The 15,230-nt window shown below is 46.0% G+C and overlaps 2 protein-coding genes across 6 annotated transcripts in view; one reads left to right on the top strand and one right to left on the bottom strand.

Annotated features, from left to right (window-relative positions):
* The window catches only part of GGACT (gamma-glutamylamine cyclotransferase), a 29,956-nt gene extending 25,085 nt beyond the window's left edge, over nt 1-4,871 (top strand). The window contains exons 2-3 of one of the 4 annotated variants that reach the window (XM_090129289.1): nt 3,125-3,309; nt 3,722-4,871. In XM_090129289.1, the coding sequence (XP_089985415.1) occupies nt 3,727-4,200 (474 nt within the window). In that variant the 5' untranslated portion in view covers nt 3,125-3,309; nt 3,722-3,726 and the 3' untranslated portion in view covers nt 4,201-4,871. The remainder of the gene's footprint in view (nt 1-3,124; nt 3,310-3,721) is intronic. The other 3 variants (XM_031613716.2, XM_031613715.2, XM_090129288.1) reach the window with 3 other exon arrangements.
* Nucleotides 4,872-6,106: 1,235 nt separating this feature from the next.
* Nucleotides 6,107-15,230, bottom strand: part of PCCA (propionyl-CoA carboxylase subunit alpha) — a 269,574-nt gene continuing 260,450 nt past the window's right edge. Inside the window, exons 14-15 of one of the 2 annotated variants that reach the window (XM_090129267.1) lie at nt 9,453-9,530; nt 6,107-6,654 (exon numbers count right to left, since the gene is read on the bottom strand). In XM_090129267.1, the coding sequence (XP_089985393.1) occupies nt 6,586-6,654; nt 9,453-9,530 (147 nt within the window). In that variant the 3' untranslated portion in view covers nt 6,107-6,585. The remainder of the gene's footprint in view (nt 6,655-9,452; nt 9,531-15,230) is intronic. The other variant, XM_031613718.2, reaches the window with a different exon arrangement.

Raw genomic sequence — 15,230 nt, forward strand, 5'->3', positions numbered from 1 at the left:
CCCCAGTTCAGGACCCAGCAGCTCAGCCAGGACAGGGCTCTGCAGCCCCACAGCCGAGCTCACCCCACATCCCCTGCCCTCCTGACCCTGAGGCAGTCCCCTGTCCTCTGATCTTTGCATCCCACATAGCAAAGGGAGCAGTAACACAGCCCACAAGCAGGCTGCCCGTCCGCCTTTCAGAGTTAAAAGAAAGAGTTGGGAGAGATGACATACAGATTTCATTCGCATTTCCTCGTGCCGTTAAATTTTAATGATTCTAGCATGAATATTTCATGAAAGAACCTTTTGAATGGGTTTGTTTTGTCCTGGCACCTACTACCTAGTATAGAATCTGATTCCTATTATTTTTTTTTCTCTGAGGTAGATCAGCAAAGGTCTGAAGTGTCAAACCAGATTAAGTGAGGAAGGCCGCTTTCCCATGGCACCGCCAGCTGCCCAGCGACATGCAGTGACCCTAAAATACAGTCCTGCTCTTTGCTCTCCTTGCCACAAGGTGGCTGAGGACGGTCTGAAAGCACAGATCTGAGCACTGGGTGTGGAGCAGTCTGTCCAGAATGCAGCACCCAGCAACACAGTGTTGAGCAGCGTGGTGAGCTTACCGCAGATGGATGGTGGGACCATTTGTGGTCATGGAGGGCGAGGGGAAGTTTGGTCACCACCCTACTTCTTGCAGCTGTGGAAGTGCTGAGTTTGGGGCTTGCAAGCACTATCTCTGTGTTACCTGGGACTGAAGTTTCCAATTCCTCAGTCTCCACTTAACCTGCCCAGCGAATTCATTTACGTACATGCTGGAACATAGAATCATAGAATTGTTTGAGTTGGAAGCGACCCTGACAGGTCATCTGGTCTAACTCCCCTGCAGCTCAATCAGGGTGCTCGGATCCCCATCCAGCCTGACTTTGAAACACCTAACCCTAGCATAGTGAGTTCTGTTGTTGTGGTTGGGTTTGCTGGGACGAGCAGAAGCGTGCTGGGTGTACTGCTGTCAATCTGAAGGGAGTGCTTCCGAGCTGCCTGAAGCTGTTCAGCCAAAAATATGTGCTTCGTTGTCACCAGTTTTGTGAGTTTTAACACTTTTCCCTTAAAACTTTTCGGAAGCTTATCTTCAGATGTACAGTAAGGAGAGATCTTAGCTTAGTGGAAATGAAGCATATCTTTTTCGTACAGATGCGCCACTCGGTACTGAGCTTTTCATGTATATTTTAGGTTTCCCTTTTTATTTTTTAACTTATTAACTCTGACAAGTAACCTCTTGGTTGTGAACAATTTAATTCACAATTCATTTTTCTGATTCAAAGTGAACACGAGTGCCCTAATCCCCTAATGGGAATTAATTGCATGTTTCAGTGCTTAACTCTGATCCTTTCCCAATCCCCACTGGGACAAGTTTCTTCCTGAAAGATCTCTGTTTGTTATTCAAAACACAGTCTGAAAGGTAATGATTTTTCTTATAAAAGGGAGTCAGACGATCTGAATATTAATGTCCTTTTTATTGTGAGGGAATGAGCTGCATCTGAAAAAACTCATTTATGTCATGAAGGATAGATTACGCTGGAGTATATCTGATAAAACACAGAGACAAATCAGTGTGGTCTTTTTTCTTGCGTGAGAGCTGTTTGCCAGTAAATAAAGGCACGCACCATTTTTGCTGGAAAACTATTCTGTTACAGAGAGAAACTCTTTCTTCACAATGGGAGAAACTGCTTTGCTACTGGTTAAAAAGCCTGGTGATTGTAAATGACGCTCGTCTTGGCTGGTAATGTACCCTTTGGATAACCCAGCTGACCTCGCTACTAAATTAAGAATAAATAGCTGAAAAAAAAAAAAAAAACAAAAACATTAATTTTCTGCTTCCAGTCAGTTTTTAAAGATTTTTCAAACTCTGAACGTTGTTTAACAACAAACGGAGCTTCATGTTCTCCTCTGGTGGTTGGTGCATGGCAGGCAGCTGCCTCACTGCTGTGTTGGGTGGAACAGAGACAGACTGAGGGCAAAATCAGGAAAACCATCACTTGCCATGCAGGAAGAATTGGGGATGAACAGGACAGCGTGTGAAAAACAAAGGAAAAGCTAGGAAGGTATGGGTGGTTTCTGCCTTTCAGTAAGGCCAATCTTTTATCCCATTTAAACCAATTTGTAGAGTTTTATGCTCCTAGATAAAAACAAACGTTGAACAACATTGTTCATGGGCTGCTTAGAAGATGTGGCTGGCACATGTGCAAAACAGTGACTGCAGGCAAAGGTGGTTCGGCTCTTGGGCATATCTAAAAAAGACTTCAGGATGGATCTCCCAGTTTTGTTAGCACTGAGATAACAGGGTCCTGCCTCCCAGTCCATCCCCAAGGTAAACAAATGGAAACAGCATTGGCTCTGCTCACCCGGACAAGAGGGGTGAAGGTGCTCCTGACGACACTGTCGCCTGGCCTGCCCTCATCAAGTCAGCAAAGGAGGCCTGTCAGCTGGGAGTCACTGAAAGCACCAAAGAGAAATGTTGTTTTTCCCTTTCCCTGAACAGGCGAGACAAACACGTCCTTGTGCTCGCAACGGCAGCTTCCGAGCAGCCCTGGCTCAGCTGGACGTGGCCTCCCCAGCTCTGCCGGCGTTCAGCAGGCAGAGCCAGCCAGCAGGACCTGGTGCTGGGGCTGCGGGAAGCCTTCAGCTTATCCCCGAAGTGGCCCTACAACAGGTTGAGCTTAACCCAAGCCTGTGCCAGGCCACGTCATTCTGCAGCACAGCACTTGTTTTTCCAGGGCTGATGTTCCAGCCTTTTCATTCCCTTTCGGGACAGGCAGCTCTGTGGTCAGGCTGACTGATGTCCCAGTTTGCACAGTGTTAGCTTGCTGCAGCTACAAGCATCGTGCTTCTTACTGTGCTTTCCTGTTTGTTTGGGGTTTTTTTGAGAGTGTAACCAAGTTGATATTACTAACATAAAAGATGCTCACCAGAAAATGGATGCAAATGCAGCAGAACATGATGGCAAGTTTGAATGCATTAATTTGCTTTGGGATGATTAATGCCACTGTGCTTTATTTTACCATGAAACAAGATACTTGAACTGAAACCAGGCACCTCTGTCTCTGAATATAATGTTGTTTCTCAAATCCTGAATATTGCCATGGTGAAGAGGAGGCACACGCTGTGCTGGGCTGCACAGACCTGGGGATGAGGAAAAGTCCATCACTACAGCCTTTAAAACCAGCTCCTCTGCCTAGGAGGGGCAGAATTGTCCTTTGGCTTCACCTCTGCAGTCTTAACACTACCTGGACTTGGCTGGGGCTACTTAAACCGTAAATGCAGTAGAGCAATACAGTAAGTAAGGTGCTTGTGTAGCTGAACTGAACTGTGCCTTTTTGTTGTTGTTGGGATATTTTTTTGGTTGGTTGGTTGTTTTCTTCCATGAAGGATGTGCTAATTGGAACTTGTTCCTATCACTGACGTGGCTCCCTGGGTTGCTTTTGGTGTGTTACTGAGCACGGCATCATACTCTGTGCAGCCCGGTGCCAATTTAATCATGAGAGAGGCAGAAAAACCTGGAGGAAAGCTTGAAGCTCAGCACTGTGTTGGCGTGGCTTCCTTAGAGTCATAGAATACCCCGAGTTGGAAGGGATCATTGACTCTAATCCCTGGCTCCGCACAGCAGCACCCAGCATTCAGACCTCCTCCTTAGAGAAGGCCAGTCACATATGTAACATCCGCCTTTGTCCCTCTGCTGCTTTTGCAGGTACGATGGCTCGTGTCTTTGTGTATGGCACGCTTAAAAAGGGCCAGCCCAACTACAAGCACATGATCAACACCACCAAGGGGATCGCGAAGTACCAAGGAAGGGGTCGCACGGTGGAGAAATACCCTCTGGTGATTGCAGGGAAATACAACATCCCCTACATGCTCAACATCCCGGGCACGGGACACCACATCGCAGGGGAGATTTACACTGTGGATGACCAGATGCTGCGATTCCTCGACGAGTTTGAAGGCTGCCCAGACATGTACCAGCGCACAACGATGAGAATCGAGGTGGTGGAGTGGGAGGGGAAGAGCGGCACAGCCGAGGTGCGACCAGCCAGCAGCGGGGTGATGGAGTGCTTCGTGTACAACACCAGCACCTACCAGCCTGAGTGGGTCCAGCTGCCCTACCATGACAATTACGATTCCTCTGGGACCCACGGCCTCTCCTACGTGCTACGAGAGAACAGAGATTGAGCCGGCACAGCCCTGCGAAGACAGTTCTAAGCAGGTGTTGTGTGGCAGCCCTACCAACAACCCCATAATGCCTTTCTCTTAAATCCCCAGATCTGTAACCTTCCAGACCTGGGCACGCTGGCTCTAGTGCTGCAGTGCTGTAGGCCTAGAGACTGGCACAGCCTTGTGCCCCCACTAACCCACCCTAACTGGTTTCGCATGATGGCCGAAATAACTGTGTTTGTGCCCAGCAGTGAGGGGGTTTATGTTCTTTCCTGCCCCCCGACCCCTTCACCTCAGTGCACGGCCGAGGTGAGTGGAAGACAGATGAACACACTAATTATTTCTTACCTGAACTGATAAATTTATCATGTGTGTTCCATAAGCTGGGTGGAGTAATGACGTTATTGTACTAATAGCTAAAACTGATTTAAAAAAAATCATATCTGCAAGCAAAGTAAAATGCACGTCTAATATTGTCCTGTAATGGTAGGCTACTGAATGTAAACCAAGCAAATGTCTGTGGGGGAAAAATGACCACACTGGTAGTCTGTGCTTCGGGAAAAATACAACACTGCTGTAGAAATAAAGGGAAGAGATTTTTAAAGATGACTATTCTTACTTCATAATGTTTTTTTCTGAACTGGAGGTGATTCTTTTTAAAATACATTTAGTTTTATGAGATACTGTAAAGAAATATTAAAGAATTATTAAAGAGAATTCCATTTAAAATCGTATATGTTTCATTTAGCATCCTAACTAAGTGCTTTAGGTACCGTTTTCAGTTCACTGAGAGACTGGGATCTGGATGCTGAGGGCCAGAAAAGCAAACCTGACTTCAGCTGCCCATTGCACCACACCAGCTGCAGCTGTGGTGAGCACTACTAAAGCGACGCTGAGCCAAGCACTTTCATGCAGAACTTGCAGTTGTATGCAGACTGAATTTCCTACTGGGGGGAAAGATCCTTAATCATGTTATTAAAAAAATAAAAAAGGACCTATATGTGATTACTGCAACATTTAAAGACTACTGTCCTCATGACCCAACCAACTGTGCTGGCTTCTGTACAATCTGGGGATATTGTGGCTGTGTTGTTGCACTGCTGTGCCTTTTATTTCCTTCAACTGCAGCGTTTGGTACACTGACATTGTATAATTTAGAAAGCTGCTGCAGGGACAAGGCTGTGAGTGGGGAATGTGTGTCGTGCAGTGAGCCAGAGTACAATGAAGTGTACCAAGGGGACTGTTCAGAACTGTATTGTACTTCTGCTTCACTGGCAGGAGCTCTGGGATGGCCAGAGATCAGCACAGGGAGCCAGGGTAAGGAACCAGCCTGAACTTCATTAGTAATGGGCATTGCTGCCATTCAAGTAGAAAAACAGACTGAGAGGTTCTGCTTCTGCAGCAGGCACACTGAACTCTGAAATGCTTTTCAAGCAGAATATTCATTTTGTAAATCTTTTCGTCATGCTTCAGTTTAGGGCAACCTGCACAGTGCTGTGCCCTTTCTGGAGGAGGCAGGATGGCACCAAGGACATTCCTAGGAAAGGCTGCAGGGTCTCTGCCTCAGTTTCTCCAAAGTTTTTATGAACACTCTTAATTCCTCGCTGAGTATTTAGAAGGAGCCCCTGCACAACAAGAGGTCAGACACGTGGATCTCCTGGCCTGGAGGAGCTGAGAGGACAGCGTGCTTGGCCTGAGGGGAGGCTAAGGGGACTTGAGGCCCATGCCTGGAAGGCCTTGTATCCAGTGACCAACAGAAAGAAGATAAAAGGGAGGGCATTTGAATATGGAGTCTGAGTAAAAGAGAAAATTCCCTTAGAGCTGCAAGTGAAAATACAAGGGAAAGTCTGCAGTAGCAAAATAAAACATCTAACCCATAATTTAAAGCTAGTCTGGACAAAGGCTTCACAATATTACAATAAGTCTGACCAGAATTTAAGCAGTAATTGTTCAGCACATACACAGAGTGTAGGAAACTGCTGAGTCCATTCAGTGGTTAATTTGTCGCTCCTATCAACCATTCTGTACAATTTGGCTGGGGCCTCAAACCAGTGAGATTACCATGGAGAAGATTAATCAGCTTCAGGCTTTTGTTATGTTTTCTTTTTAAAAAAGAAGCTTTTCCTGTTTTAAAGCAGAAATGGTATTTTATTGATTCTACTTGATCCTGAAAAATCAAAGAATTACAAAGGTTATGTACAAGTATTTCTGGAAGTAAAAATCTGAGATCTGTTGCCAAGGTTTAACATCTGTGTTTGCTGTCTTAACCACTGATACAATAAATACGGCTCTATAAAATCTTCTGCGTAGGAAGGTCCATCGTCTGTCTTGAATTGCTCTAATTTTACTTCATGGATGGAAATAACCAAGGTTGAGCTAATTCAACAGGGGGAAGGCAAGCTTTCATTCGAGTTCCACCAGCAGATCTCCTTCTCCAACAGTATCACCGGCTTTGCAGTGCACAGCTTTCACCTACAGCACAGAAACAGAAACAGTGTCAGGGTGTAGATTGGCACTGTCATTAAGTTCACACTAAAATTTTAAACCTTTCAGAAGACAGTTTGAGTATTCAGCATTCATGCTTGGACATTACAATACAATATTCTGGTATTTCATGGATTACAGACTGGAAGTATTAGTGAGTTTTGGGGCTGCAGCCATGAAGCTGGGTTTCCCTTAATCCCTGCACTGCTGAGAGAAATTGATTCAAATCCAAGTTGGAATCCTTTAATGTAACTGAACTTGGCAGAGGGTTACAGTTGTCAAATAAATGCAACTACTTCGGTAGATGAGTTCTTTTACTGAATGAACATAGTATAGCATGTCCTATATAGACTCTCATCTTCTCTAAAAAATGCTGAAACACGTTAGCACATGGAGCTCCAGAAGATATTTGAGGCTCTGCATTAGAGTTTGCTTGCAGTGTTAATCCAGAGCTCCCATTGAGGAACCCGAGTTGTTGGATGAAATCTCATTCAGCAGTTCACCTGGTTCCTTCACCTGAAGATAACTGAGGCTCCTACAGGGAACCTGCAGCACACCCAAAATCAGGCCGGTGGGGCTGCACGACTGCCCACATCTGAGTGTGACAGCCCTGTGAGCTGTAGGTACAGACTCATTCACAGTACTGTCCAAGAAATGAAGCTGAATACTGTTGGCAGGCGAAAACTTCACAAGATATACAAGAAACAGCTTTATTTCCAAATCAATACCTACACAGCCAACCCAATTCCTGAGACTCGCCTTGCAGGAGATTAAAGCAGTGTGTGAGATACTCTACTTCTTTCTTTTCTTGCTTTACAAAGCCAAAGTTCAGCACACGCTGTAGCTCACTGGTGTCTCAGCCTCCCCAGTGGTTTCTGCCACGTGCTGGCAGTGGCCATGCACTCCTCTCCCTGGCTGTGGCTTGCTCCTCATCCCTCCCTGCTAAACCACCTGCACGGGGTGAGCTCGGAGTGGACAACGTTTCTACAGCTATAAACAGGAAGGGGAATGATGAAGAAAAGGAATTCAGACGGGGAAGGAAAAATGGACGTCCTCCAGCTGAAGGCAAACAAACTGAGTTTCAAAACACAATTTCAATGCATAAAAAAAAGTGGGCTAACAGCCAATGCCAAACATCCCATTCCTGAGGAGGGGTCAGGCTCCTTTAGCACTCTGAAATGTGGTTTTGCACTGCAGAGAGGAGCAAAAAATTCTGTTTAGAAAGGACTAATTCACCAAATGGGGTTTTTATGTGCACAGTTGTGGAGTATTTATTAATTGGAAAAGGGCAAACAGGATTTCAAGGAAAAGGTCATTGGGATGCAGCACACCTTGGTGGGAAAGGTGAAATGAAAAAATAAAGTGGAGGGAAGGTGGCAGTAGCACTTTAGTGACAAATACTCACTGGTTAAAAGCAGTGGAGACAAAGAGCAGCAAGAAGGGGTTAAACAAAAGATGCAAAACTGAAAAATAAATGCTATACAATATTAATCAAGTGAGAAAATAAGTTACATAGGAATTAATGCATGAAAGAAAATAACAAAGTGCCAATGTCAGAGCAACAGGAGAAAATACATTCTCCCTCCTGTCGTCGTCCCCCTCCCCCCCCCCCTCTTGGATTTATTTCCTCAAGACCCAATTTTGCATGAGACGTACTGGAAGAGGCAAGCCCTGGTCCAAGCCTTGGTGACAATTTCAGTGCCGTGCCAAATCATCCTTTCTTGTAAACACACAAACAGTCCTTGGCATAGAAACCCATCCTCAGATCTCAGCAAATCTTGCCAACGCCTAACCCAGTCTGCCCTGGAGTCAAGCTCCTTGCTGCCTCCCTCTGGGCTAATGAACCTTGCAAGATTTCTTTCTATTATCATTCTTATTACTCTCCTTAGCAAAACTGCCTTGCTTCAGGAGAGTCCAGAGATGGGCTGGGAATGTGAGATTAGGAGAACAAAAAAATCCAGATCTCCTGATGACTCTGCTCTCTCTCCCTGTGCAAAGGCTGAATCTGGCCATGCCCAAGTGATGGCTTTAGGCTGTGCATTACAATCCAGCACAGGAATGCTCTGAGGCCCTGCTCAGTGGCTGACAGCCCCCCATATAGATGGGGTTTCTCCCTATCATAGAAGCCTACCCAGTTCCCTTCTCTGAGGGCCAATAATCGAAAAAAACCACTCTTCTCATAGAATGATAGAATCATAGAATGGCCTGGGTTGAAAAGGACCACAATGATCATCTAGTTTCAACCCCCTGCTGTGTGCAGGGTCACCAACCACCAGACCAGGCTGCCCAGAGCCACATCCAGCCTGGCCTTGAATGCCTCCAGGGATGGGGCATCCACAACTCCTTGGGCAACCTGTTCCAGTGTGTCACCTTCCTCTGAGTGGTTTGGTAAGATGAGATTGTTTGCCATTAATGAATTAACTAGCAAAGAGATCACCCTTCTTTAGCTGCTCTCTGGAAATAGGGAATTTGGGAAAATGATCGCTAACACCTTTCAATTCAACATGGCATTGTAACATCATAGAAAACAAATCATTTAGGAGAAAAAGAGTTATATGAATTTCTAAAGCCAGTAAAACTACTTCCTGCTGTGCTATCTACAGCTCGGAACTGCTTAACAGCATTCACAGCAGATGTAAATGTTAAAAATTAAAGACACCTCGCTTCGAAAGACTTACAACAATCAGACTTAATTCCTTAACAACCAGAATCCTCCTTTTTTCCTTTTTAAATTCCATCCTATTTGACAAGCCGCATATGGTTTTAAGTGACCCAAGGTAGCTTACCTTGCCTGTTTTAGCAGCGATCATACTGTTCTGCATTTTCATTGCTTCAATTACACAAATCTCTTGACCTTCTGAAACCTGGTAAAATTAAAGCGGTACAAAATGAGGAGAGAGGATTTTAAAAGCTCTAAGTGCGTATGGTTCTTTTAGAAAATAAAGGGATTATTTCATTAAACACTACAAGGCTTCCAGGGCGCAAGTCAAGTCAGCCAGTTACATACGGCCAAGACGCAAACCGCTGCTGCTTTTGGCAAACAGGGGAAGAGGAATCACCTGCTGAAAGTCGTCAACCCGTGCCAACCTGGACGGCCCCTCGCCCATCTCATACACTGAGATGGGCTCTAACTTTCACAGCTCGCATTTCACATCCACCGCAGCTCGGCATCAATTAAATCCAGACCGAAATTTAATTTGCTCAGCCTCTGCTCTGCTTCCCTGGCACGGATCCCATGGATGCAAATCCTGGTGGGGAAGCCAGACGTTTCTTGGCACCTGTCCTGGGGAGCGCGGGCGGGAGGCTCCGGCTCTGCACGTGGCTGTATCCAGGGAGTGTGCTCACCACCAAAAACCAGACCCCAGGGCTTACAGTGGTCCATGGGCTGCTTTCAGATGAGGGCAAAAATACACAATCCGGGATTTACCTCTCATGTGAGCCGGGGATCGCCCAGCCACATCACAGAGATGGTCGTGCACCATTTTTCCAATAACAGTTTGATTGATGGGCTTTTTGGAGTAAAGACGGAATGCATTTGCTCCGGGAGCACTGCACAGTAACCAGATCCAGAAGGATAACCAACACTTTGACTACCAAAATGCCATCTCGAGCTTCAGGTGAGCGTTTAAGTCAGTAGCAGCATCAACTCAGAGGATAGCACCAAAGACTCGTGCTTTGTCCCTGGTTATTTCCCTCTGTTCCCACTCCCTGTCTTTGTCTGCCTCTTGCACACCTGCTCCTCTGCGCGAGGCCATTCCCCAGCAGCTCCCTTCCTTCCTGCTCTCCCTCTTCCTCCCCCTGCCTTCACTGCTCAGCCTCTCTCCAGCCTGCTCTGAACTTCCAGACAGCTCTAAGGTTAACAGGAAGCTAGGAATAGCTATTTCAGTTTAAAAAAGAAGAGAAGACAAGAACGTTGGTTTGGTTTGGTTTGGTATAGGATCTTTCAGAAAGAAAGAAATTTGCCATCCTCTGGTTAAACTCTGCTAGCCAGGTGCCCCAGGCTCTGGGGTTGCCAAAGACTGAGGTGTTGATGAGTGTGGATCTGAATTTGAGGGTGTAATTTCAAGGGCACAAGGAACTCTTCTCTTGAGCCCAGTGTGAGTCAGGTTGTCAAACCACCATGGTGCACACGCATGTCCTGTAACAAGTGTCTGAACAGAGTTCTGAGAATACACTTTCTGGGAAAGTACAAAGTTGTCTCCACAGATCTGCGGTGCAGCACTAAAATACCAGTAAACACGAGTGGCCATGGCACGGAGATGTCTGTGAATGTGAATTTTTCCATTTCCCACCTTTCTCTACAATAAAAATTTTGTGTTTTACATACTACCCGCTGGGCTGGTGACAAAGGAATTGGTGTCTGGGAAGGAAATAATCCACCCAGGCAACAAACTATATAGCCAAGTAACCAGTAAACATCCCACAGTTGCACTAATTGAAAGGAAGGAGGCACTCTGAGTACGCAGCACGTGTTGAAGTGCTGTGTCAGTACTTGTGACAATGCGCAATTTGTTCCAAATTACTTTGGCAAAACTGTCACTGAAGCCCAGAAGTTTAATTACCGTTCTTGTGTTAAACCTTTGCAGCTCCACTCGTTGTGTTGCAGGGCAACAAATCCTAAAATGAGGCACTCGGAGCTGCCTCTTCTCTTTTTCAGCCTTTTGGGCATTGTCCAATTTCTTTCATTACATAATTGCACATATCCCTCTGCCTGTCATTTAGACTGTAAATGAAAGCCGCATTGATGTGTACAATTTCTTGCTTTCCAACTCACTTATCTAAGGATTTATCTGGCCGGTTTGTAAGGCGGGATTCTCTTTGTATGACTTCTTTCCTTCAGAGAATGGTACGTCACTGCAAACCACCATTTCAGCGCAGAGAGGTCTCAGTGACAACTCGAATCTGTCAAAACAGGCAAATGGAAAGCAAACAGAAATCCTCTTGTTGGGAGCTGGGTAAAATAGATGGGCCCTCTTTCTTTTCAGGGACTGCGCAACGTGCTTTATCTCTTTCGGGTGAGCACTTTCCCCACTGAGCAACATGGGATGAGAAGAAGCAGCCGAACCTGAGAAGCAGCAGTGCTGCCTCGCTTGCAGGAGGGGCATAAAGAGGAGGCGCACCCAGGGACAGGCACCGCTGCCAGGGATCTCCATGAGCACACAACACTTTTCTCAGACCTCCGTGCATCACCCGGTACGTGATACTTCACGATTGTGACAGGGTGACTTGAGAGCGAGGCGTGGAAACTGCTCGCAGTCCCCCACAAGTCTTTCTGATAAACCCAATCAGCGCTGATGCACTTGGCCGCGCCCCGCCTAATTGCTGCAAAGTTTGCGGAGCTGCATCCCGCATCTTTCATCCAGCTCGCGGCGTCCTCTCCTTTGACACGGGGTCAGGGTTCACGTTCGCATCCGATGCTCCGAGTGGCCCCTCATTAGGCGGCAGCCCGCCTCGCGCCCAAATGAGTACGCTGGGAGGGGAGCTCGGCCCATTTACTCAGCAGATTTTAGCATGTTAAGGAGGCCCGAATGTCACACGGCATTGCCACGTTTTGAGGAGTTTCAGACATCTCCAGCTGATGATTAATTGTGAGTGATGGGAAATAAAATCCAGTAAAGCCAGCTGCTTGCCATGGTCGGCAAAATTACTATAATGGATATAGGCTGCCAATTTTCCAGTTTTACTGGCAAGTCTTCCAAGTGTAATTAAGGGAAGTTATAAATGATATGGAAATCTATCAAGTCCCATTTATTTTCAGAGGACTCCTTCCCTTGAGACTTTTATCTTCAAGCTTATAGTTTGCTTTGTTGTGCTAATGATTTAAACCACTTCTTATTTCTGATTAAAGCCCCCAATATCCTCCGTAAGAAGTTAGATCCACTTTATTCGCGGGGATTTAAAGAGACAGAAACCTTTGTAAAGTTGTGTTTGCTAATGGCCCTCGCTCTCTCGAGCCACAACCGAGCGTCCTCCATCTTAGGCACTCTGCCACCATCCGGGATGCTGTTTTCAGACTTATTCTGACAATTTGGAAAGATGCGGTGGGAGGAGGAAAGGGGCAGGAGGGGAAAGAGAGATTAAAAATAATAGAATACAAAATCCCCCACCAACAAAAGCCTGAGGGCCCCCCCAAATCCTAATGCCTCCAAAAACAAAGCTCGCTGAGGCTGCCCCAGACACCAGGCATTTAGCACGGGGTGGTGTTGCTCACTAATGTCGTTTGATTTGGAATAAAAGCATGAAAATGATGTGCAAAGGCCTAAAATTGGAGACGTAAAGGATGACTGCACAGTATTCCATTTCTCAATTTCATCCTTCAGAGCCACAAAATGGGGGTGATACAGTTACTGGATGAGATTTACAGTAACAGCTGTGGTCTTCCCACACAAGGGAGGACCTTCTAATGGGCTGAGGTCTGTTTTGAACAGACGGGGAGTAGCAAAACAAGGTTCCCTATTAAGGCTGTGCGGGAATATTCCTGATAAAGAAAGCGAGTGGTGGGAGTCAGATTGCTTTAAGAGACCCAAATCTCCCTTCACTGGCAAAAAACAGAGCTATTTTAGAAAGCGCTAACTGCTAAATAAATGAGGGATGTGTAAATGTGAGGGTTTGGTTTTTCCTTCATCTCCTCGCTACAAACTGTAAAGAATGCACAGGAACCAGTGCCAGGGGCATATGGCTTTCTCCTGCGCTGAACGTTCATACAAAAGACAGGTTCATCAGTCATTGGAGTATCTGGGTAAAAAATGAGCTCCTGATGGATGGTATTTAGAGCTTACCTGCTGCTCGTACATTACCAGGGAAACACGGGTTTCAAAACCCACATGACATTAGAAACTGCAGAGCGTGAAATACCCCACGTGCGAGCGGGTGCGCTCCTAACGTCCGCCAGGTTACACAAAATCAAAAATAAGCTATTTAAACCCTCTGCCTAAAATTGGGCCCGCTGCAAGGAACCCTGGGTCAGCCCTACACAGGCCAATTAACGCACAGCATCTGCTGTATAGAAGCCGTGCATGAAGCACTTCCGAATGATTTCAGCAATTAAAAGAAAACTGTTTCCTGCCTGTTCTGACAGCAACTGTTTCAATGCAAGAGTGAGCACCAAATCATTGTGTGTGCAGCTGAAAAAATTAAGTCTGGGTGTTTTTTTTTTTTCCTTTTTCTTTTTTTTTTCCCCGTCTTCTGAAAAGGAGGTGGGAGGGATGAAGATTTCTTATGGAATCGGATCGTTCTTTTGTTGTCCGACATTCTGTGTTTTTCTGCCAAATTAGACAGAAGGCTCTGAGGGTTTACGGGGCCCTCTACAGTATCACCTTCTGGTGCGCTGCGGCTCCCTAAAAAGGCGGATCGATATCAGCCCTGCTGATTTGCCTGCAAAAGTGAAAATCCCTCAATTACATTTTGAAGACCATTACATTTAGAACGCAGGTGCTCCGCCGATGCATAACATTTTAAGGCTCTCAGATCCAAAGGAAAACAAAACAAAACAAAAAAAAAAACAACAGTGACGGCTCTAAGCAGAAAGGATCTTCCGTTTGCTTAAAAGCAAAGGGAGAATTGGATTTTATGGGTATCTTCTTTCCAAGCTTTGGGGAGCCACCGGTAAACAGCCCCCGTGATTTGCATTACGTTGAGTCCTCTGAGAGAGAAGGGACAATGCCAGACCGTGCCACAGGAAATCCAGCAACCCTGGCTTGCAGACTTCTGCAAAATAATCACGAACACTCACTTACACCCATGCCAAACCACTGCACAGCAACTAGGTATGCATTTGCTGCATAAAACCTTTACTAAAGTTGGGGGGTTGTTTATTTGTTGTCTAAGTTCAGCCCACATTGGTATCATTCCCCTTCTGTTCCATTCTTTTGCTCTGACTTGTTGGCATTGAGCATCTAACAAGAAAACAAATTGAGGGGAACTGGATGAGAAGCAATTGAAATTCCTTGACGTTGCCCATCACCATGTAAAATAATTAGTGCGGGCTTTCCCTTCATTCCAAATTAACTTTGAAAGCAGGAGCTACAGAGTCGCAAAAATAATTAGCAGCAATTAATACACTTGACAAATCATTATCAACCTTTTTTTTTTTTCTTTTTTTTTCTTTTTTCCTTCAGCGTTTCTTTCTAGAGCAAATTTGCAGATAGCATCTTCCCAAATGTTGTGACCCCTGATTAACCCGAGGTCAGTGCCGGCCCCCTGACAGCAACCAGCACTGGCCATTGCACTCCCACTTATCCCAAACACACGTCCCCGTTTCCTCTGCGACCCCCAGGCGCCGGGGGAAGCGATATGGGGCAGCACATCTCCGGAGGGATGCTCGTGCTGCTTAGTCCCAACAACGCCGTGCTCCCAACACCACATCTCAGCCATGGCTGAAGAGTTGCTTGGTGTTCCAAAAGGTGACGCAGAGCAATAAAAGCCCCCAAAATAAAAGCCTATGGTTTCTTTTCCAAAGAAGTCAGCACTTTGCCCTAGGAAACTTGATCTTATCCGGTGTCCCTGTTCGTTGCAGGGGAGTTGGACTAGAAGTCCTTCAAGGGTCCCTTCCAACTCTAAGGCTT

The sequence above is a fragment of the Phasianus colchicus genome, chromosome 1, assembly GCF_987193195.1.
Source record: "Phasianus colchicus chromosome 1, bPhaCol1.hap1.1, whole genome shotgun sequence".
Classification (NCBI taxonomy): domain Eukaryota; kingdom Metazoa; phylum Chordata; class Aves; order Galliformes; family Phasianidae; genus Phasianus; species Phasianus colchicus.